This window comes from Cynocephalus volans, chromosome 11 (genome assembly GCF_027409185.1).
Source record: "Cynocephalus volans isolate mCynVol1 chromosome 11, mCynVol1.pri, whole genome shotgun sequence".
NCBI classification, from domain to species: domain Eukaryota; kingdom Metazoa; phylum Chordata; class Mammalia; order Dermoptera; family Cynocephalidae; genus Cynocephalus; species Cynocephalus volans.
The window spans coordinates 91,747,422-91,770,428 of NC_084470.1; the positions used below are offsets into that span (position 1 = coordinate 91,747,422).

The 23,007-nt window shown below is 35.7% G+C and overlaps 1 protein-coding gene across 12 annotated transcripts in view; it reads left to right on the top strand.

Moving 5' to 3' along the window:
• Positions 1-23,007, top strand: part of SETD5 (SET domain containing 5) — a 72,573-nt gene that overhangs the window by 16,694 nt on the left and 32,872 nt on the right. For 3 of the 12 annotated variants that reach the window (XM_063114126.1, XM_063114131.1, XM_063114137.1), the window contains exons 1-9: positions 11,563-11,631; positions 12,445-12,669; positions 16,104-16,296; positions 16,579-16,684; positions 17,011-17,219; positions 17,558-17,616; positions 18,145-18,323; positions 19,290-19,328; positions 22,714-22,956. In XM_063114126.1, coding sequence (XP_062970196.1) covers positions 16,205-16,296; positions 16,579-16,684; positions 17,011-17,219; positions 17,558-17,616; positions 18,145-18,323; positions 19,290-19,328; positions 22,714-22,956 — 927 coding nt within the window. In that variant the 5' untranslated portion in view covers positions 11,563-11,631; positions 12,445-12,669; positions 16,104-16,204. Of the gene's footprint in view, positions 1-8,432; positions 8,493-11,444; positions 11,632-12,444; positions 12,670-16,103; positions 16,297-16,578; positions 16,685-17,010; positions 17,220-17,407; positions 17,450-17,557; positions 17,617-18,144; positions 18,324-19,289; positions 19,329-22,713; positions 22,957-23,007 lie in introns of those variants that run through there. The other 9 variants (XM_063114132.1, XM_063114128.1, XM_063114130.1 and 6 more) reach the window with 9 other exon arrangements.

The following is a 23,007-nucleotide window of genomic DNA, read 5'->3' on the forward strand; positions in this document are numbered from 1 at the left end:
CCAATGTGTATTAGTATTTCTTTGAGTTGGTCGTTGTCTTCCATTGCTATTACTTTTTAAATTACAAATTATTCTAAGTTTAGTGTCATTGTTTTCAGTACAGCTTGTGGTGAGTACTTGGGCTATAGACTATGTAGTGGCATATATTTGCATTGACAGTGATCTGGGCCTGTGTTCCAATAACTGGACTTTAGAATATGTATATTTGGTGATTCAAATAGGAATCATTCATACATATCCAAAATGTTTTTGTTCTGTGACACTCACCATTATTGCTGAGTTCTTTTTCCAGTGGAAGGTGGGCCTTTTTGTCCTGTGTATCACCACTCTAAGACTCTCTTAGTACTCTGAGACTGCTCACTAAATATTAAGAACAGCTGGTTCCTAACCTCAAATGTGAGTCATTTCTTATATGGTATAATCAGTCTTTATCTTTCCTACACAGGTTTATAGAATATCAAGCTCACTTCATCAGCTTTCTTTGGGGTGTTTCTCCTGTGTTTTGCTCATTTTTACATATTGACATTTACATATGTAGGAATGCTGTGTCACAGCTGTGGGTCTTGTATAGACTTGCAGTTAGCTCTGCTATAATGAGAATTTTGCATTCCTAAAAACACAAGAAATTTTAACAACAAACTCATGTCATAAAAATAATTGTTTACACAGTTTAAGACGTTTCAATTATTTATGACATTTTTAATAACCATAGTATATAGTTGTAAAACCTAAACATTACTCAGCAAATCTAGCAGTTGATGAATTGCATAAGTTTTTTATCCATCTGAACTTTGCAAAAGAATGATGACCTTTTATTCCCTATTACCACCATCATGATAAGCAGGTCTCTTTTATATATCCTTATTATCCATTGTTATGATACACAAGGAACAGCTCTACTCAGCAGATGGAATATACACAACTGATATTTGGGGGCTTTGCTGTAAAATAATCCTGAAAAGGGGAGCGGATATAAATAAAATAAGATCGGCCATGAAGTTGATTGTTGATTAAAGCCAAGTAGGGACCATGGAGTTCATTACAGTGTTTTCTCTGGTTTTGTATTTGTTTGAAATTTTTCATAAAAAGATTTTTTTTCAGTTGGGCAAATGAGTTTGAACTAACCCAATAAACATTAAGGAAGTCATTGTAGATTCCAAATAGTGGAATGATAATGATTAAAGTTAATGTTCTAGAAGGCTTAACATTATGGAAAAATGTAGAGCAGGTTGGAGGGTTGAGACTCCAGAAGTAGTGAGACCAGTTCACTGCTGTAATACAACCTTGAAATCATAAGGAGGTGAGTACTGCTGGTGAATGGATTCCTAAAAGATAGTCTGTGAAATGTTTCAAAGGAAAAGAATAGCTCTGCATCCAGGCTTTCAGTCAGGAAGTAGTGCCAGCACAACAAAAAGGAGAGGTTTTTTCCCTCGTTTGGCGAGGGCATAGATTTGGACCATGTGGATGTCAGGTGTCATAATGGAGTATGCCAAACAAATATGTAGCTTGGTGGAAATCAAGTCAATTTTTTGGCTCTTATCTTTCAGTAAATTAGTATGGATAAGCTTCTTATAGTTTATAGGTTTCTTCTCTTTCCAAAGGTGATACAAATGAAACGTTATATTTTATACCCCTGAAGCAGAACTCCTAGAGCAGTTTTGATAATCTGTTTGAAAACGAAGAGTTCAAATCTTCTAGGTTATTTGTATTTTCAGTCAATTCTACAGATGCCAGCTAGATTACAGATGGCTAGCATAATTTGTTTTTTCATTACTGGAAAAAGAAATTTAGAGCTTGGTGCCTTCTCTTAAAAGAATTAAAAGTTATCTCAAGGGACAACTATAAGAAAATACTTCGATTCTGAAATATTGCTTCATCTAGGCTTTATTTGTAAGATCCCAGCTCAAACTTGGTCAAAAAGCAACTGAGATACACTATCTAGTATATAAGAAGTTTAGAGGACAATAGTACACCCAATTTAGTAGTAGTCTTAAAAGTGAATCACATAGTTATGGAGAATTTGCAGTTAACTTTTATTTTAGGGTTTTTCTTTTAGAATGTGGAGAATCTTTTACAGAAAAGACTATATGAGCAAAGTTAGAAATGAAATTATTTTAAGCCTTAGGAGAAAATTTAGCCTTCCCACCATATTAACCAAGAACTCCTCAGCTCCATGCTCAGGAAAAACAAAAAAACTCAAATGTTTGTGGAAATGTAAAATAGTTTTAACTTTCTGGAGAGTAGTTCATCATTACTTACAAATGTGCTCATGCCTTTCTAGCAGTCTCACTTCTAGGAATTCATTCTAAGGAAATGTTTGTGTACATGTTTAAAGAGAGGTATAAGTAAATGACCGTTCAGTGCGGCATTGCATATGTCATGGAAAATTAACAACAATCTAAACAGGCACCTACAGGAAATTGATTTAAAATATAGTAGATCTATAGAATAGAATACTGTAGCATAGTTTAAGAGGAAGAAGTAGATTTGTACATATTCATAGATAGATATCCGAAACTTATTGCATTTCTGAATTACTAAGCTTTAAGTTCCCCTACTGCTATATACTTGGCCACCTGGTCTGCCAGGTGATGACAGAACATGTATGGTCAGGTTCTTTTCTTTTGTATTTTCAGGGTTTTTGATGCCCATTGGCCTTCATTTTTCATAGAATTTTCCATGAGACCAATCAGTGATAAGCTTTGTCTAAACAGTTTAAAGGATTTATAAAATAACTTGTTTTTATGAGAAACTCTTTCACTGGTAAACTATGGAGTCGATTAGGGTTTTCTTTCTTTGGGGGGAGGGTATTGATTTCCCTTCAGAATTTGACTTATTACTTGTAGAGGCACAGTTTAGGATTTATTTTTTTCCCTTTATGATTGTGAAAATGCAATACTCGATACATAGGCAAACCTATAGTTTGCAAATTGCCTACCCTCTCCTACTTGGAATAAAAGAAACATCTTTAACACTTTTAAAGCAGTTTTTATATATATTAGTTACTCTGTATTTGTTGAATGAAAGAATGATGAATGAAAAAAATAGCATATCTACATAATATAATCCCAAAACAAATCTACATAATATAAATCCCAAGAGAACCAAGAATTTTAATCTGGACTTTTTTGTCTACATAACACCAATAATAATTGGTGCTTAATAAAAACAATTAGTTTTCATTCAGATGTTGCTGTCTGAAGTAATAATTGCTTTAATAAATAGAGGCTGTACATTAAAATCTTAATTTTCTTTCTTCTAAGTTCTACCACTCTGTGTATGTGTGTGTGTGTGTGTGTGTGTGTGTGTGTGTGTGTGTGTGTGTGTGTGTGTGTGTGTGTGTGAGACTTCTTACAGGTGAATCTTTTTGTAGCTGTTTTTTCGTGTATAAAATAATGAATTAGACTAAACCATAAAATTCTACATTTTTTATCAATTAAAGAAATTTTGCCTAAACCTCACAAATGTACATAACCCACTTTGTCTAGAGTAAAAGTGGTTCCCATTTCAGGGTTTGAAAATGGAAAGGTCTGAATTCAGAGAGGAGGTAAGTGTAGAGATATGAGAAGTTATTTTCCTACCTAGCATGGTACATTGCTGGCAAGAAGTCTCTAAAGCATTCTCTGAACCTCAGAACATGGTAGGGTAGAACCTTCAGAAAGCCTTGAGTGTAGGGGCCAGCCCGTGGCTCACTTGAGAGAGTGTGGTGCTGATAACACCAAGGCAACAGGTTCGGATCCCTGTATAGGGATGGCTGGTTAGCTCACTTGGGAGAGTGTGGTGCTGACAACACCAAGTCAAGGGTTAAGATCCTCTTACCGGTCAATTTTTAAAAAAAAGAAAGAAAGAAAGCCTTGAGGGTAGTATAGCTCTTTAATGAAGTCAGCGAATCTGATTCTTTGAAGGAGGACATCATCTTGATTTGATACTTAGAAGCCTAAAAGTTTTCTGATTCTTGTTAAGGATACAGTCTGTTACATTGATTGTTGGTTAGTTTAGCAGTAAATATCTGTTTATCACTGTTTAATGGTTTGTAAATAAAATATTTTTCTTTAGTTTCAAATAATTTAATATCATAGTGTTTAGTTCTATTATTTATGGTATGTAGTCTTTTCCCTGCTCCTCTTCCAAGTACTACTAAGTATGACTTGTCCTCTATAATATTCACTATTAATGAAATTTTTCATGGGACAGGAAATTCTTACTATGGACTAAAGTAGGATTTTTAAAAATTGACTTTTAATTACCTTCTATTCTGGTAAACGGAGAACCTTTACAGACATTGGTTTATTGTGCCAAGCCCAAACCATTAGAGGGAGCATAAATAAATTTAGGCAAAGGAACCAGGGGATAAACTGGTGTTGTAGGAGGAAAGGTGGAAGAAAAGGAAATTTTTATCTTGGTTTTAAATTATTAAATCATGATGTTTCTTTAATCTTTTTAAGTTTACTCTTTATCTTTTCTTCTTTCTCTTCATCCTGAACTCCTAGATCCTTTGCCTGTATTAACTAGCTTTGGATTGTAAGCCTAATTTGTTATCCTAATTACATGAACTGTTCACCAGACCTCTGAGCACTCTTTTCATAAGAGTTTATCTCCTTATTTTCCACTTATTACTTGCTTCATCTATAGCTTATCACTTCTCTCTTTCATATTTTTTTTCATGTTTCCCACATTTCTTTTTCCCACATTATTCTTCCCATATTACTATATTAAATTGAAATACATACTGTTGGAGAAGAGTGAAAATAATTTTTAACCATATTCAGGTTAGTAGCACCAGCTCTTCTTTCTTCATATATACTTAAAAGGACCAAAGAGCCATTTAAACTCTTATTTGCTACAGACACTCGTCCACGTGCACCTCAGCAAGACAGATATTCTTTCTATTGTACAGATAAGAAAACTGACACTTTTGAGACATATTGCCTAAGCCAGTTAGTGACAGTGCCTGAATTCATAGAAATTTGGAGCAGGAAGAAACACAATGAAGATTTTACTTTGAGGAATTTTAGGATTTATCTATGTAAAGTGATTTTTCTGAAGTCACCAAACTAATTAATAATTAATTTGTAGGCTGGAACTCAAGTCTCTTTACTCCTAATGTAGTACATTTTTCTAACATACTTTCTTCTCCCTCGGTAAAAGCTATATGTCATGATACAACTGCGATGTTTTTGCTTGAGATATTTAAGTTTGGGTTGGAGGTGGAAGATAAGCATATAATGCAGCTGCCACATAAGCACATAATGCATCTCAAACAAGTTGGCTGTGTAGGTAATATGCAGTCATGTATACTTGCATTTTAGACTGTTCTGTGATTTTTAAAAAATTTGAGAGTAAAAATCATCATAACAATAAAAACTTTCTAATATTTTTTCCCCATTCCATTTTTTTATGATTTTGTAAACTCATTCAAAAGAGAAATTGAACTATAGAAGTATTTAAGAAGAAATTCAACTTAAATGTGTAAGAAAATTTTAAATAATCAGGTTCAGATATTGAATCTTTAAATTACTGGCTGTTTTCTTTTAACCCATGTTGAAATTTTTCCTGAAATGTTTTTTCTCTTCTCCTTAACTGAGTTAAATTTATTAATTTATTGGCCTACTAAAGATTTTTTAGTGCTTCATAGCTATTATGTATATTTTTAAATTTTCATTGTTTAGTATAAATACAAGGGTACTTTTAAAAGTTCATGGAAAAATAGAATTGAAAGATAATACAAATCTTTACATGAAGTTTTTGAAGTATGCTTGTAATCCTTGTACATAGAGAATAGTAGATTGGGCTAATAATATTGATTTCAGGATATATTTTAGATGCTTGTGTTTTTTAGTGAATCCTGGTTTAAGGGTTATTGCTTTCAAGAGGAAGAAATTTGGTTGATTGTGACTTCTGGCTGGTTAGAGTTTATAGAGAACTGAGATTTGTTGTATGCGGGGTCTTTTATTTGTAAATGAAAACAAAATATGTCTTATAATTTTACAACAATACTGTGTGAACAACCCGATACCAAAACTTCTGAAGAAGCAGGCATAGGAGATGAAGATTCTAGGGAGGATTTTTAAATTGAAGACATTTTTAAGCTGGATTCTAAATTTGTAAATTGTGGCTAAGAAGATGAAAATAATCATTGACCCTCTAGTAAGATCTGAAGTAACATTGTTGTCCTTCATAAAAGTAGTCATTTTAAGTAACATTGTGAGATGATACTATCCAGTCTACCTTTTATGTTAGCCTAAGCAAGAATAGATTTTCTCTTTTTTCTCTAATAGATGCCAATATTTAACATTGTTTCCTGTAGTTTCAAAAAGATCCATAAAATATACCTTTCTAACCATGAATTAGAGTGCATATTTGTCTTTACTTTGAAATCTCGTAATTGGGTGCTACATTTCAGAGAGATTTTTATGCTTAGGGAAGCCACTGTCTCCCAAAAGTTTTCTCATGTGAGTGAGGAAAATAAGTATAAATTTTCAGTGTAAATACCTTACTGTTGATATGCTTGGAGAATTATATTCATAAAAGTAAAATGCTCTGAGTGTTTTATTTAAAATTTAATTATGATGATGATAAATACTGTAAAGCCAAAGGAATTTTAAAAACGAAGGACATTTGAGAAAAAAAGGCTTGTTCTTCGATACCTAAATATATACTATATTCACTTATGTTTTTTTGTCAGAAGCTGAAATTGAGGAAGAGAGATTTGGCGTTCTGGTGCCTTATGGAGAGTCAATCAGAGGTTGCTCCTTGGCTGAGTTGCTGTCTGCATAGGCTGTTAACAATTGTTTCTCTGGCAGCAGATCTTGTTCATCAGGATTGCATCATTTCTGGGAGAATGGCCAAGGTCCACAGCCTCAGTACAAAGACTGTCTGAAGCATATGAGGCCTGTTCTCTTTCTAAAGCGGCACTCCTCTTCCTGCCAGTCCTCTTCACAGGATTACTGAAGCAGACTTGTTCTGAATTTCTTTCACTGGGTTGGCTGTTTATTAGACTCTTGTCTCCCAGCTGCTTCCGGCTCACCTGTCTGATGCAATTTCTTCTTCTGAAATCTCTGTTGGAATTCTTCTTAAAACACTTTTTGTTTGTCTTCTCTGAGAGTGACCAGACAGATCATACAAGTCTTGTTCTTTCAGCAAGTCATATAGAGGAGACACTGTCAGAATGATAATACAGAGAGTATTGGCCATTTCTGAACCCAGTTAAAAAGATGGGGTAATTTTACATTATTTCTATTTAATATCCTTTTCCCTAGAAACTGTTTGTAAATGGTACTCTCCTCAAAAGAATAGTCAGTACCAGAGGACAGGCTGGTTCTGATTCTGAATCCATACTTACTTGTGTTCCTGTGGATTCTGATGGATTATTCTGGAATTATTCAAACTAATTAAAAATTGAAATTCTGATGCATTCATTTTCTCCCTACTGTACACTCGCATATTTATTTCTCTTTTTCCTCCTGTCCTTTCTTTATTTGTTATTGCTTCTTCCTTTGCTTAATTTTTTCTTTTACTGTTATCTTCATACCTTTTCTTTTTATAACAATTGTGATTATGCTCTTTTAAAATTGTTTCTAAAGAATAGCTTATTTTCCAGTTTTTTTAAAAATTAGGAATCATAAAACATCAGTTTAACTAAAGTGCATGTCCTCTAATGCTTGGTAAATGGAATCCCATGAACAATTCTTTTCATGTTTATAACATTTTGGGTGTTAATAGCTCATTCTGGCTAATTTTACTTTGGGCTTTTTGGAGAAAACACTGAAAACTTAAGGGATATACCGATCATCTTCCCCCCAAAGTCCTGTATCACCTATTTTTCTTTCGTTTTTGGAGAGTGAAAAATTAAAGCTCCATTTTTCAGCATGTTTCCTTTATGGAGTTAACCACAAGTGGAACTGACTCCTTTTCTATAGTAAGACAAGAAGGTAGATGGAATGAGGAGGAAGAAAAGAGTAATATGGACTTGTAATTTAGTAGGTGATGGTAGGCCCTTGTCTGGCTGGATAGTAAATTTGACGTTTGATTAAAGAAAATCCTCTGAATTTGGAAAGGGTTGAGTAGAGAAGAGAAGCACCTCTTAGGAGAGAGAAAAAGAAGGGATACCTTGGGAAATGGGAGAGAATTCTAATTTGAAGGAAAGAGAAGAATTAGTCAATGACCTAAGTCAAATAAAGATAATTTCCTTTCCCACCCTTTATTTGGTTTCTGGCTTTACAGGAAAATAAGATATAAAGATTAAAGGACAAACATTTAGTATGGAACATAGGATGGTTAACAAGACAGTATACAGAAATAAAACAAAGTTACCATTTATATGAATGGTGTGTGTGTGTGTATATATATATATATAGAATTCTGTAGAATTCTATTCTGTGTTCATAATTGTTATTTCTTTCTGTGCTAATTTGTGTCTCAACTTTTTCTAGGTCTTCAGAGCTACTTGCAGATAATTTTGGGGGACTTCATATTCAGAGGTCTATATAAAGGTGACTGACCCAAATAAATCATTTTAATTTCTGATCCATTTTTTGCATTTTAATGAATGCTGAAATCACGTTATGGTAATATGATCATAATTCACTCAGCAAGTATTTCTTGAACCCTCTGTGTGTGTCAGTCATGGTTCTGGCCATTGGAACTAACAGCAGTGGATAAAACACAAAAATCCGTGTCGCATACAGTATGTATTCTGGTAGGAAGAGACAGACAAATTAACAAATAAAATCTATCTTGAAACCATGGAATTAATTCTTACCACTTTCTCCAGGACACATCTTCATACTATATGATAAACTAATAACTGCTATAAAGTTATTATAAGCTTGGTAAACTATACTGGAAGTATATTGTCTTGTTTTATAAAACAAGAGTATTATAATAAGAAAATATTGCATGTAGGTGATCTAATAAAGGTCTTCAGTTAACATTCTATTAGCTATGTTTTACCGAGTTATTTTCAAAGGGAAGAAACTATTCTCAGGGCTGATATATGAGATATTTGGGTTTATTATCAGAATTTGAATTAAGTCTCATTATTATGAAAGTATTATTTTGAACTGGATGGCTAAGCTAACCTATTGATTGCCTTCATCAGAAGAGTGGAAGGGTCGTGTAAAACTAGACAAAAGGAAAATTGAAGAATTCATGAAAGAGAAATTCACAGTTAACTTCCTAATGTTTCTTAAAGTTACTTATCAACTATCCAAAATAGGTGGGCTAGTATTTCATTATGGAATGTAGAAATCATTTATTCATTCATTAAGGAGATATTATATCTAAAGTAACTTTTCTATCTTTAACTTTTAGAATATCTTTTAAAAATTACTCTCAGGAAAAAAAATATTAACTATCAGCTTCGGTTTATACATTGTCTTTTATCTAGAAGCCTACATATTTTTATGGGCATATAGTAGTAAAAACAAAGAGTTTTTAGTGGTGTTGAGTGACTCTTTTTTTTAAGTTGTTTACTGAAACTATAGCACATGATTCAGATTCCCTTTACAGTCAAGGGGAGGTGTGATCATAATCAGATTTTCTTCTGATTATCTGGTCAAGTAGCTTCCGGCTTTTTTTTTTTTTTTTTTTTTTTTTTTTGAATCGTACAGTGGTATTAAAACTAACAGTCCCCAATATTTAACTATGCTCTTTTGCTGTTCTATCATTTGCAGATTTTATTTCAATTTTCCAAAGTCTTGGAGGATTTACTGCCAAAATCTGTTTGTATGTATTGTTAGGGAAAGGAAACATTTATGTGTAAGATTTGTGGCCCAAAGGCAGAAAGTTATATCAGTCACTTCTCTTTTATGAGCTGTTAGAAAACAGTGGATAGGAAGATTTGACCTCCTTTGTGTTTCAGTCCTCAGTCTAGCAATATGTCACCTCCAGTTGGGTAGGAACAGGTGTATTGCCACACTCGGATTTGGAGAGTCTTAGGTCCACTGGTAAGATCCAGCACTTTCAAAGCCTAGGTGCCAAGGAGAACTGCTTAGTTTATAGCTGTTCTAGAATTCTAAAATACTGAAACAAAAGTAGTATATTTATGCGTTCTTAAAAATCTTTGCCTAGTTCACCATTCACGATAATTTTCTTATCCTCATTAATTTGCTTCATATATCAAAATTTGAGATGCAAGCATCTCAAACCATCTACCATTTAAAATTTGCATTAACCCCCTTAGATTAACTCAGTCAATATTGTGTATTTTTCTATTTGGTTTTTTTAGTATTGATGATTGTTTGTTTGTTTCTACTGTCTTATCATGAATCAGTAATGTCAGTCATGACTCTTCACAGTCTGTTTTGCAGGAGTCTTTATTAACCTGGGTCTTTAACATTCACATTGACTTAGTTTTCTCTCACATAAAATGTTTTTTTGTTTTATCTTTTAATGGTCTTTTTACATTAAAATAAAACCACTAATGTAAAATTATACAAAGTACACTTTACCTTCATACCATACCTCCAAATCTCTTAATCTTTTTTTGCTTTTTTACACTTCAGTAACTTGTGAGTCTTTCTTTTCCCACATTCCGCTGGTTATGGTCACCAAGACAAAGCATCCTCATTGCTTTTCCATACAAAATTCCCTGATCTTTATCATGGAACTATACTCTTGTGGTTGTGTGTGTGTGTGTGTGTGTGTATGTGTTTAAATATACAGGCTGGTTTTTTTAGAGCAGTTTTAGATTCACAGCAAAATTGAGCAGAAGGTACAGAGATTTCCCATATACCATCTGCACCCATACATACATAGCATCCCCCATGGTTATGTTTTTAATTCATATCTAGCAGTGTGTATTATGTACGTTGTTAAGGTAATTGCAGCTCCCCCCAAATTTATACTTAAATAAAATGATTTAAAAGAAGGAAGAGTATTCTGTGACGAAGACAATAAGAAACAGCTGTATCCAATAAATATAAACAACAAATTGATCTCTTTTATCATTATATTTAATTTGGAAGAAATAACGTTATTGACTGTTGGTAAAACTGTATTTATTTGTGGCCTAGAAAAAAGTTTAAATAAAGACCTTAAATTTTTAAAGAGTTTAGTTAAACTAGGATATTTCTAGATATAGGATGGTTATTAGAAACTTGTTTGCTAGGTCCTAGGCTGCTGGAAAATTGTGTTTGATAGGCAGTTGTAGAATAGGGGAAATGTGCTTGTTAATGAACTGGGCAGGCTGTTACTTTCCCTTTGGATGAAAAGGGGGGCGAAATTAAAATAGAAATTAAAAAGTAAGCATAATTCTTTGCCACATCACTTTGTGGAACATTAATGAAATACATAGTAAACATGAGACAATGTAGAGATCCCATGTTGTACTTGTTTTATAATTATCCCTTAAAAGCCTTGTTCAAAAAAAATAGAACAGTATTTAGTAGCATTTGGGATAAATTTAACTATCTGATACTGGATATTTTCCTTTTCTGTGGCAGAATTCCTCATGTCCATAACATGTTGGCTGAGGCTCTGCGGCTCACCCCCACTCTCAGAGTGGTCAGTCTCCATTAATTGGACCCCGTGATTTCACATCTCTGCTGTGTTGGACGTCATGAGCATTGCAATCCCTCTGGGAGTCACAACACCAGATACATCCTACTCAGATATGGCTGCTGGATCAGAGTAAGTGGTACTTCCTAGTAGTAGGTACATTACCAGTTTGTATAGAGACAACTTTCTTGTGGGTAGCTAATAAGATATATGTATTATTTTCTTAACCAAAGCCTGTCCCACTATAAATGACATTAGGCCTTTCCCCTTTCCCTATAGAAGCTGGAGGAAAAAAGGAACTAGAAGGGGGAGGAAAAGAGTTTTTAGGGAGGGGTTTCTGGGTAAATAATTGAGTCAAAGTTGAAAAGTAGTGAGTACCTTTTCTTTTGTTTGATGGGTGGGAAAGATTGAAATAAAGTAGGTGTCACTACCTGCTTCTGTAGAGTTAATGATTATTCTGATGGAGGGAGATAAGGAGGTGTTCTTTCCAACTGATTTTCTTTGAAGGCCTCTTCCTATGTACTTCCCATTGTTCTAGAGTAAAGGGGCTGAAACTTTATGTGGGTAGGTTGCTTAGATCTTCTGACACTTGGGGTAGAAAACATGGAGAGTGGTGTCATCTGTTTTTTATAATATTCATTGCCTAGAAAGAGGACCTTCAAAATCAGTGGTACCAAACTTTTTTTTCAGCTAAGAGCAGCTTTAGGAATTCAGAGTTTGTCGAAAAGCCCAATCCCTAAAATAGACTCTCAATTCTTGAAGAATTTAAATGCCAAATGACAATGAAGGTAGGCCTTCATTATACAACTTTATATATTATTCACAGTTTTAAAACTTTTAGCCTTTTGTATCCATTCTCTTTTAAGTTGTCCAAGATTCCCCCTGCTTACAGATTCCCCCTGTTGTCCTTTTACCTCCCTTGTACCCAATCTTCCTTGCTTACAGAAAGGAAGTGGAAGCCCCCTACCTTTCAAGACGAAGTGGCACTACACCAGGATGTGAAAGTCCAGCGAAAGAGACCCAAGGGGCCTAGGGGGCAGCACACCCCCAGAAGCCAAGTCTATTCCAGGCAGTACCAGGGATTAGGGTCTGGGCTGGAGAAATCCTGGTGTTTTGAATATGTTCAGGTCCAGTTCAGACTCTTGATCCCACAGCCACTTCTTGAGTGAGGTGGGTGTTGCTCTAATTCCCCTGTTTCTCTTGCCATTTTCATAGTCCCTGGGGATTCTTCCCCCCTTCAGCAAAGCAAAGCACCTGTACCAGAATTCTGGGTTGAACAACATCCCTGATTAGTAGGGGTTTTCTTCCTTAAAGCTGAGAATATTATTTAAGAGCATGTGTATTTCTTCATAAAGCCACGTAGTATAACTTCTGTGTTGTCTGGTTTCCTTAAAGAGGAAGACTATAAAAAAAGCTACCCTAAGAAATAGTATGTAATTTTCCTGGGTAGTCTAGAATTAAAAGCAGTACGCAGGCTTATAAAGGAAGAAAGAGGGTGGGGGATGGGGAAGGGTGGAGTATGTTCCTTCTAGAGCTTTTTTCTTTTGCATTTTTTCTATTTTTTGCATGCCAAAGAGATTTAGTTATGCCAATAGGTGAGAATTCCAATTTTACAACTATTTCCCCAAATAAAGTACTTAAAAATCTTCCTGTATTAGTAGTAGGTAGCCCAGTTATTTATAGATTTTTATAAAGTCATCTACTAACCTGCTACTGTTTAGATTGGCTAACAAACCACATAGGTAGACAGCATTAACATTTGTGTGATGTTTCAGTAGAGAAGTTAAACGAATAAATTTGGAATTGGTATATAAGAAAAAGATACAAAGCAGTTATTCTTAGAACTGATATTTTCCTCAGAGTATAGAGATATCTGCCCATAAATGTTGCTTAGGGATTCCAGGAGTAATTGCAGAAACAAAAATACTTCTGGTCTACAAATTTGATTGCAGTGTTTCTGTTAACATCAGCATATTCTAGGAGTCCCTGATATATTTTCATTAAAAATCTCCAGACAGATTTCTGATACTGTGATCACAACTGATTACACAGTTATTCATTTAGTAGTTCTACAAAGGGAGTGAATGTCAATAAGTAACTTATGCACCATTCTGTTAAATTATTAATGATATTTGTTAATGCTTCATTATACCTGTCCCACCGTTCTAGGCACTTTAAGATTAAACCTGGTGTTAAGGGCAACATACTCAACTAAGTAAGACCTAGACCTTACCTCATGGGATTTTAAATCCAATGGTAACAATATGTGGTATGCATTTCATTTTTGTATATTTGTAGGAAAACTTATAGATGTAACAAGAGAAGCAAATATTTTTCTGAATTTTCAACTCTGCCATAACAGGATATCAGGCATTTTCCAAAGGTGGCATTATAGCACCAGGTTGCATATTACACTTAGAACACAGTTGATGGAGTGTATCTGTTGTGAGCCTTGTTTACTTTTTTTTTTTTGGTGGCTGGCCGTTACAGGAATCCAAACCCTTGACCTTGGTATGCTCTAACCAACTGAGCCAACCAGCCAGAAGACTGCCTTGTTTCTGTGTATATGACCAACTGTCATAGCAATTCAGTCATAGGAGAAGAAAGGCTACAATTACATTTGTATAAAGTGGTTGGCTAATAAACAGATGCACTCCTAATACTCCAGATTTTTAACCCATATTTTAAAATATAGATAAGAGCTGATACATATGTCAAGGAATATTCTAGGAAATCTTATAGTTACCTTGTCAACATCTGTGTATTTAATCAGTAACCAATATGGAAATTGCAAAGTTCCCTCATCAAAAGATATGCATTTAAATTTTAGATTTGGCATGCATAGCAACATATTAAATGCTGTGCTTGACTAGAAAGTATTGGGCAGTGGGATGGCCTATTAACCTCCACAATATACATTTTATTTTTATTCCCTAGACTTGCACATGAAGTGCATATGTTCATATTTACCCGTTTGGAGATGGGTAAGATACAACCAACATAGCTCCATCTCCATGGCCATCTTTTATTTCATGCAACTTTCCTTTTTCCAGTCCTAAAAAATAAATTCATTCCTAATAAACAGCTGTCATGTTTCACCCCATGTGTTCAGTGGTACAAAATCTCCTATATAAAATATGTGCGGCTCTTTGGAATACTTGTTTATCCAGTAATGCACCTAGTAAATTAACAATGTTGTATTAATTTATTACTTTAACTGTTCATCGTAGAAACTAAATTCTACCTTCATTTTATTAATGCTTGTCTGCCTTTGGTTTCATTTAGGAAACCCCACCTGTTTCCTAATATTCAGAGCTGATTGCCTCTCAGTGAGCCATGTTCAGATCATCTTTATCTCAAGAATACTGACCTGCATTCTTGATGTGTCCCCCACCCACACCCTGGTTCCCATCTTGCAGATACTCTTAAGTAATAAAATGCATGCCCTTCAGTAACAGAGAATACTTTCCTCTGTCTAAAGTTCTTCACTTATTAATAAGAGCAAAGGTAATTTCTAAGATCCTTTCTCACAGTCTTGGAACGTATAACTGGGTGAGTTGGATATATATATGAGAATTTTCTTTTATCCCTCACTTCTCAACTGACACTGCACCACATTGAACTGCACACTTTATTCCTGCCAACTACTGTATATTGTATATCTTCAAGCAGGAAAAAAATGTCTATTTGATTCCCTGAAAGACCCATTGATCTCTAAGGTTGGCTTATGTTAGTCCTTGGAGTTTCTAATTTGTGAATCTCTGTTCTAATTAGTATAAATTACAGATAACCCATTATTCAGCTCTGCAAAGTCATACAATTACATTCCTTAATTATCCTTCAAAATTCCCCAGAACCTCACCAGGTAACTATCACAGTTGAAGTTCTTTTTTCCCAAAAACTTGAAAGAAAAGATAAAATTCATCTTTTGCCACCTATGCCTTTTTATCATCAAGTAAAGTCTTACATTAAATTTCTGAGTTTGAATATATTTACAATTCTTTTATAATAATAAATTGTGCTTGAACAGTTTATTTTCTACTCAGTGAGGGTGCAATAAGATACTAAACCAACCTTCTCACTAAGCCCTGTTAATAAAGGTCTCTAATAATGTTCTTTAAAGATCAGATGTTATTCTGGTTTCCAAGCCAAGAGGCATAGTGGAAAAGTCACTATGAGACAGACATTATTTCAGATTCTGGCTCTGTCAATGTGTGACCTTGGGGAAGTCACATAATCTCACCACCTCAGCTTCCCCTTCTGTAAAAATGGGTTGCTATTTACCATGTTTAGTGGTTCCAGAAATTAAATGAATTAATGTATATAAAGCACCTAACAAATAATGGGCAATTCAAAATGGTAGCTGCTGCTACAGTTATTATTTATCACAAGACTAATATAACTTCCAAGTTCAGTTTTGATTATTTTTGAAGTTCTGTGGTATTCCCATGCAGCTGTTAAATAATTGTGTCCTTGAGATGCTTGCATGTAATTGATGGATGAGAAATTTATTACTCTAATATTTGAAAAGTTTTTGGGGGTTCATCAAGATGAGAGGTGTGATAAATATACGATGCCGTTGTTTTTACCTGTACTTTCTTCAGGGTATCCTGTCTTGGTAGTGAATGGAAGAGGGCCTGGTCCCTGGGGCAGTGCAGAAGGCACTTTCATCATCTCACTCACTGCAAATGTCATGTGAGGTTTCATGGAAGTATTAAGAGATCCAATTAAGAAGAATAGTTCTGAGTCTAAACCAGCCCAGAGTGGCTTCTCTAGGGGAAACTCCCTGCTCAGCTGGTACGTTTGTGTTTGTCATTAGGGACACCTTGTATCCCAGGTGCCTGCCTTGAGACATCTGCCTATACTGGCTTCATGTTACACACAAATCCACATTTAATAACACTCTTACTGTTATTTATAGGCTTAGTTATGTTAATCAGATTGTTTCACTGCGTTCTTTTTCTTATTCTAGTGACTGGTGGTTGTGGAAAAAGGAGGGGTTAGAATGGGGAATGAAGCGGTAGTTTAAAGGAAGATTAGGTGTTATGCTATCATGCGTTGCTTTTCGCCTTTGTGCAGCCCTGAATCTGTGGAGGCTAGTCCAGCAGTTAATGAGAAGAGCGTGTATACCACTCATAATTATGGGACCACTCAGAGGCATGGGTGTCGAGGACTGCCTTATGCTGTGAGTATGCATTTGTTTCTCTCCAGAGCAGTGATCTTCCTGGAGTGTAATCCATTCTTATACATTGTGACTTTCTTGAAATGTTTATATGCAGCATGACGAAGTTGCCCCTTTTGCACTTCCCTGCCTCCAGCGGACGTCTAGCCCTGCATCATTGTTCTTGTTTTTATGTCCCAGTTGACCTTGGCATTTTGTTTTATCACTTTCCTGGTTGAAGCCAAAAAACGAAGGGTACTACTTTCTTCTTTCTTTCCATATGTACCATACTTTAGGGGAGAGAGGGGCCAGTGTTTGGACACTGTTGATTTAAAAAATCTTATTTTCAGGATCATAATTACGGAGCCCCTCCTCCTCCGACACCTCCTGCTTCTCCCCCTGTCCAGACGATCATCCCTCGTTCTGACCTGAATGGCCTGCCGTCGCCGGTAGAGGAACGCTGTGGAGACAGCCCGAACTCTGAAGGAGAGACTGTTCCTACCTGGTGTCCTTGTGGTCTTTCTCAGGATGGCTTCCTTCTCAACTGTGACAAGTGCAGGTAAGATCCTGTTCCATGTAAATTCAAGTCTGGGTTGCTGGGATTAGGGTTTTTTATTAGTAGGGAAAAGCTCAAAGTATTCTTTCTTGTGTTTGTTAATGTAGATGATTCCTTAGTGCTCCTTGGCTCGAATTCTCTGCACTAGGTGAGAATTGCTGACAACAAGGAATGAGAGATTGATGTTAAAGCTATTGAATTTGATATGAAATTTAATGTCCTGGAAACATTTGGTAGGTGGGAGGGAGGGGGTAGTATGTGCAGAGACACTTCTCCCATGTGTGCTATGATGTTCTGCGTGCTGTTAGAAGGACTACTTTAAGTTTATTTTCCCTCTTTAGGGGAATGAGCAGGGGGAAGGTTATTAGACTTCATCGGCGGAAGCAGGACAACATATCAGGTGAGTGGAAGATGAGTTGGACTCACATTTTGACATATAGATATTATGTGACTTAAATGTTCATCCCAAGATCCCCTCCTGTAAGTTCCCATGGTCCCCAGCTTTTTTCATGGAAAGACTTAAAAGTCTTCTCAAAACCACTGTATAGTTCTCTTGTTGTGAACAAAATCTATTCGCAAACAACATTTTAGCTTTGTAGCAGTCATGAGCACCAAAAAAAATGTATCCTTTTTTTAAATTACCCAGTCTCAGATTGTTACAGATGGAGGCAATGGAGCTTGGGGGACTGAATATGAGCAAGTGGAAAAATAGATAGAATGCAGAACAGGGTTTATATGCATAATGCCAATGATACAGAAAGAATCTTGTTTTCATAAGGAAAGTAGGTATTTATGTTGCTTTACAGATGATACAGTTAATAGTAGAAGTAATGACTTCCTGTATATGGGGCACATCTAAAGGAATAAGCTGCTTTTAATGTACTTTTGAGGCTACTAGTACCTGAACTATGAAATCACCCTTTTTTAGGTGGGGATAGCAGTGCAACAGAAAGCTGGGATGAGGAGCTTTCTCCTTCCACTGTGTTGTATACAGCAACACAGCACACACCTACAAGCATCACCTTAACTGTTAGAAGAACCAAACCCAAGAAGCGAAAAAAGAGTCCAGAAAAGGGTCGTGCAGCACCAAAGACAAAGAAAATCAAGGTATGAAGGGTAAAAATATCTTAAATACAAATATGTCTGAAATAGGTCAAATTTTGGAGCAAGATTACACCAAAATTCTTTTTAAAAGTTTGATCCAGCTGTTTGAAGAGCCATGCTTGCTCTGCTTGCAAAAATCAGCTAATCTGTGTTATGTACATGTAGACCAACCTCTCTTCTGCCACACCATATCATCACCACTGGCTCAAAGTTTCTTCTACTCCAACCCCCATCCCAGGTATGAAATTCCAGGCTTACCTGGCACAAGCCCATATGTATTGTAGCCTTAAGTCTGGGCTTCCACTATTCTTATAGTATCTCCCCACCTCTCAGCTCCAAAGCACAGTCTGAAATCTGTCAGCTCCAAAGCACAGTCTGAAATTCTTGTCCTGGTTACATAACCACCTCATGTCATTGGGTTGATTGTTTTTCCTTGTTTCAAAAAAATCAGGAAACATCTCTTGAATGGTCTAGGCTTCCTCAGTGTCATGGTCACTTTCCTATATTCTCAGCTAAGAAGTCTCCAGGAGAAACCTCTTCTGTTTTGTGTTCTTTCTTCCCCATCACAGCAACTTTGTTGTTCTTAGGTGACTTGCCCACCCCTTGTTAAGGGGATTGGTCTTTGTTTCCTTCTTAATTTCAAAACTGGTAAATCTGAAACCTTAAAGTTTTTTGTTTACTTTTTCTTTTACTGCAGGGGGTGCATATAGGATTTAAGTGATGCATGCTCTTCCCTGTTAATTACCTAGCTCCACACTAGAAAGTATTAGAATTAGTGTCAGAGTTCATTGGCCTTGAGCTATCCCTATTCTTGATAATAGTTTGGGGAATTCCATTGTATTTGTTACCTAGAGAAGAGGGAACAGTATAGAACACTAGTTTGTGCCTTAGTTTTAGTCTCGGATAGGTATAACTGTCATTTTTGGTACCAAGTTTTGTTTGTTCTACTTGTTTTCCTCTTTGGGATAGGCATTTCGAGAGGGATCCCGGAAGTCCTTGCGGATGAAGGTAAGGGGTAATCTTCCCTGATGCTGTGTTTTCCTTCATTGTGATCTTGCATTTTGGTCAGCTTCTTTCCTGACGTTGATGGTCTGGGAATCTTAGACTGTGCTTTTCATTAGTTTGTAATTGTTGCCATTCAGTTTCTGTAGAGCTTTTTTCTACAAAGTAGATTTTCTTGGCCGTTTTCTGAAATGTTTTTCCTTTCTGTAATCAGCCTTCATTTATTGGTTTTTCATTAGCTGCTTTTGGGGGTGGGGGATGGGGGGTGACATTTTGCCAAACAAAATGAGGCTGATGTGTTCTGTCACTGTGATTGGACTCAACCTCAGGAATGAGGTTCTTCTGGTAATGATATAGGATCTCTTGTGCTCCCACCCTAGCACTATGTGGGCATTAATCACCAGCTGGAAGGATAAATCTCATCAGCTGGAAAGTTGTGTTATTGCTAGGAATTATTCTTATTGGAATTACTTTCGAACTGTTTTCTCTTGGCATATCTATTTGGTGAAGACTCAGGTGATTTCTTTTTTCTTTTCTTCAGTTAATAAATAAGAGAGTTTATGAGGCATGATTTTGTAAAGAGGTTGGAGAATGGAGAAATTAGATGCAGTAATTTAGAAGGACTTTTAGTACTGGTTTATTAAAAACAGAGTTTGCCAAAAAGAGATCTGATTATACTATACTGTCTGGTACCTTCCTTTTCCTATGTGTGTATTATAGGACAGCATACCTCCCAAATCATTACTTATGGCTTCAAAGCATTTAATTAGAATTAAGTTTTAGTTTAATTCTATAAGTATTCATATATCTAAATGTATAAATGATATAAAAGGATCTTTCCATACTGACAGTTATATGGCATAAACATTAAAATCTTTAGTGACTATAAGCCTTATTAGAATTACTTTATATTTATGTGGATCACCAATATAACTGATGTTAACAAAGATTACAGATGGCATTTTATCTAAAGCCTTACCTTATATCTACCAATAAACAGACATGCATGTACCTGTAAAAGACATAGGAGAGGACTTATAGCCACAGAGCATGAGAGGCTTGGGATGTGTCTTGGAATACAACTTTGTATTATTTCTTTTTTAGATCCATCTCCTATAAGTGCCCAAGTTTGCTTTAATCACCCTTTATTTTTGTCTCATTTACTTAGAGGAGCCCTTAAATAGACTTTTGGGGCAGACATAGCCCTTATCCCAGCTGCTAAGCCCTTGTCTCTTTTATTAGCCTACTGTCATAACTTATCTCCAGAGGTTCAAAACCTTTTGAAAGCTATAGACTAGCTCTCCCAGAAAACTGCACATAAATCCCTCAAATTTTGCTTACGGTTTCAGGAGATTGACAGTCCCAAAGGCATGTTAAAATTTAGACAGGAAAAAAAAAATCTAGTCGTTTTATTTTTATTCTTATAATTCTAAGTTTAGTTATAAATTTTCTGCTCAGAACGAATTATTAATAAAAACTTCACCAAAGATCCAGGTGTGGGAGCTATAGAATGAGAAAAATTTATCATTTGGATTTTTAATCCCAAAGTCAAGAGTTTCCCTACTGAAGGTTTAATTCTAAACCAGAGTTTCTCAACCTTGACATTACTGACATTTTGTACCAAGTAATTCTGTGCTGTGGAGGGGACTTTGCACCATATAGCATCTACCAGTAACAGACACACATCCAGTTGTGATAATCAGAAATGTCTCCAGATATTAGCAAAGGTCTCCTAGAGGCAAAATTGCCCCCAGTTGAAAACCACTGCTCTAAGCCCACTGAGGTGGGATCTCCAGTGCCCTGAAGGAAAGGACAGCAGAGTATACACACAGTCATATTAGTGAACAAAGACTAATAATGTGGCAGAGGCTTCCAAAATACAATAAGTTTAACAAGTCATAAGTTTAGTAATAGCTGTTGGATGCTTAAAGCTGGGAATTCTGTTTGGGTACCCCTAATCCCTAGTCTTAAAGGCATCCTCAAGTTTCAGATTTCACACTATTCTTTTGCTCAGTTGCTCCTGACAATGTCAAGCAGGTGATAATTCTGTTCTCAGTGCATTGGCCCTAGGTGTTTCTTAGATTTCTTTGTTTATTATTCAGTCTTTTGGACTCTAATAAGAAATGCGGAAAACAGTGGTGTTAATTTTTTCTTTCCTTTTCCCTGTTCCTTGGGGAAAGAATAGTAGACAACAGTCAAATCAACAACAGTGAAGTAAAAGTAGTGAAGAAAGCAATTGTTATAATGGGCCTCAATGTTTTCTGTACTGTTTATGGAAAGTATATTTAGTTTTGTTATGCCTGTTCTGTAAGCTTAGTGTGGACTTGGGTTTTCAAGTAGTTTTGGTACTATAGTATCTTATCCTTCTAATCATCACTAGTGTAACATCACTATCAGTGATGTTGCTTTCTGATAGCACCTGATGGCTTGAGTTTGATGTCTTGAGTACCACGGAGGAGAACATGTGTCAGACTCTAGCTCAAGCACATATAAAACTATGTTTAGGATGCTGTTCCTGAGGTATAATCTTTTCTCAGTACTGTCACCATAGAGGGCAGTGGTTTTCCTACAGACGTGTTCTATATTCCCCCTACACACTCTTCTCTCCTCACTTCACCTCTTCAGATTATTTAGAATGTGACAATATAAATTGTTTAAAATAGAGTGCTAGAAAAGATATGCTCCAATATGATAACTTTTTCTATGGGTAATAAGATTATGATTGATTGATTTGGGTCACATGTATATTTAGAATGAACATGTATTAATTGTATAATGAAAATAATATGTGATAACAAAACAAAATCATTCTCCTGGAGATTAGTAAAACAAACCAGTTTGGGCTAGCACACTAACACAGATATTCAATAAGTATTGAAAGTTAAAGTAGTGTGATAATTTTAGGTTTCTACTGTTCATTTTTATGAAGATTTTTCTTATGAACTTGATGTCTTTTAATAAGAACATATTTTTATGACTTATACATGGTCATAAAATCACAGTGATGTGATAGAACAGTGATCAAGATTAATTTCCCACTTTAAAAATGGGGAAACTGAGCTTTCCCTTTTCCAGAAGTTGCCAGGGCTGGACAATTAGCTCAGTTAACATAGAGCGCAGTATTGATAACACCAGGGTCAAGGGTTCGGATCCCCAAACCAGCCAGCTGCCCATAAAAAAGAAAAAGAGAGTTATCTAAAGCTTCACTGGTGGTTCATTGGTAATAAAACCATGATAGAAGTCAGATCCCCTACTCCCAATCCATTAGTCTTTTCTGCCACACCAACTGCCAAGTGAAAACAAATTTTCTCTGGAAACTCAGCTGTACCCTCATATCCCCATCCCTTTATGCATGGACTCTACTAACCTTCCTGATCTTTGTTCTCTACAGAATTCTCCCTCTGAAGCACAGAATTTAGATGAGAATACAACAGAGGGCTGGGAAAATCGGATAAGACTGTGGACAGATCAATATGAAGAAGCTTTCACTAATCAGTACAGTGCAGATGTACAGAACGCCCTTGAACAACATCTACATTCTAGCAAGGAATTTGTGGGCAAACCTGCTATTTTAGACACTATTAATAAGACTGAATTGGCCTGTAATAATACAGTTATTGGTTCCCAAATGCAGGTAAGGACCAAAGGTTAAAAACATTCTAAGCAAGTAGTTGAGATTTTAAGA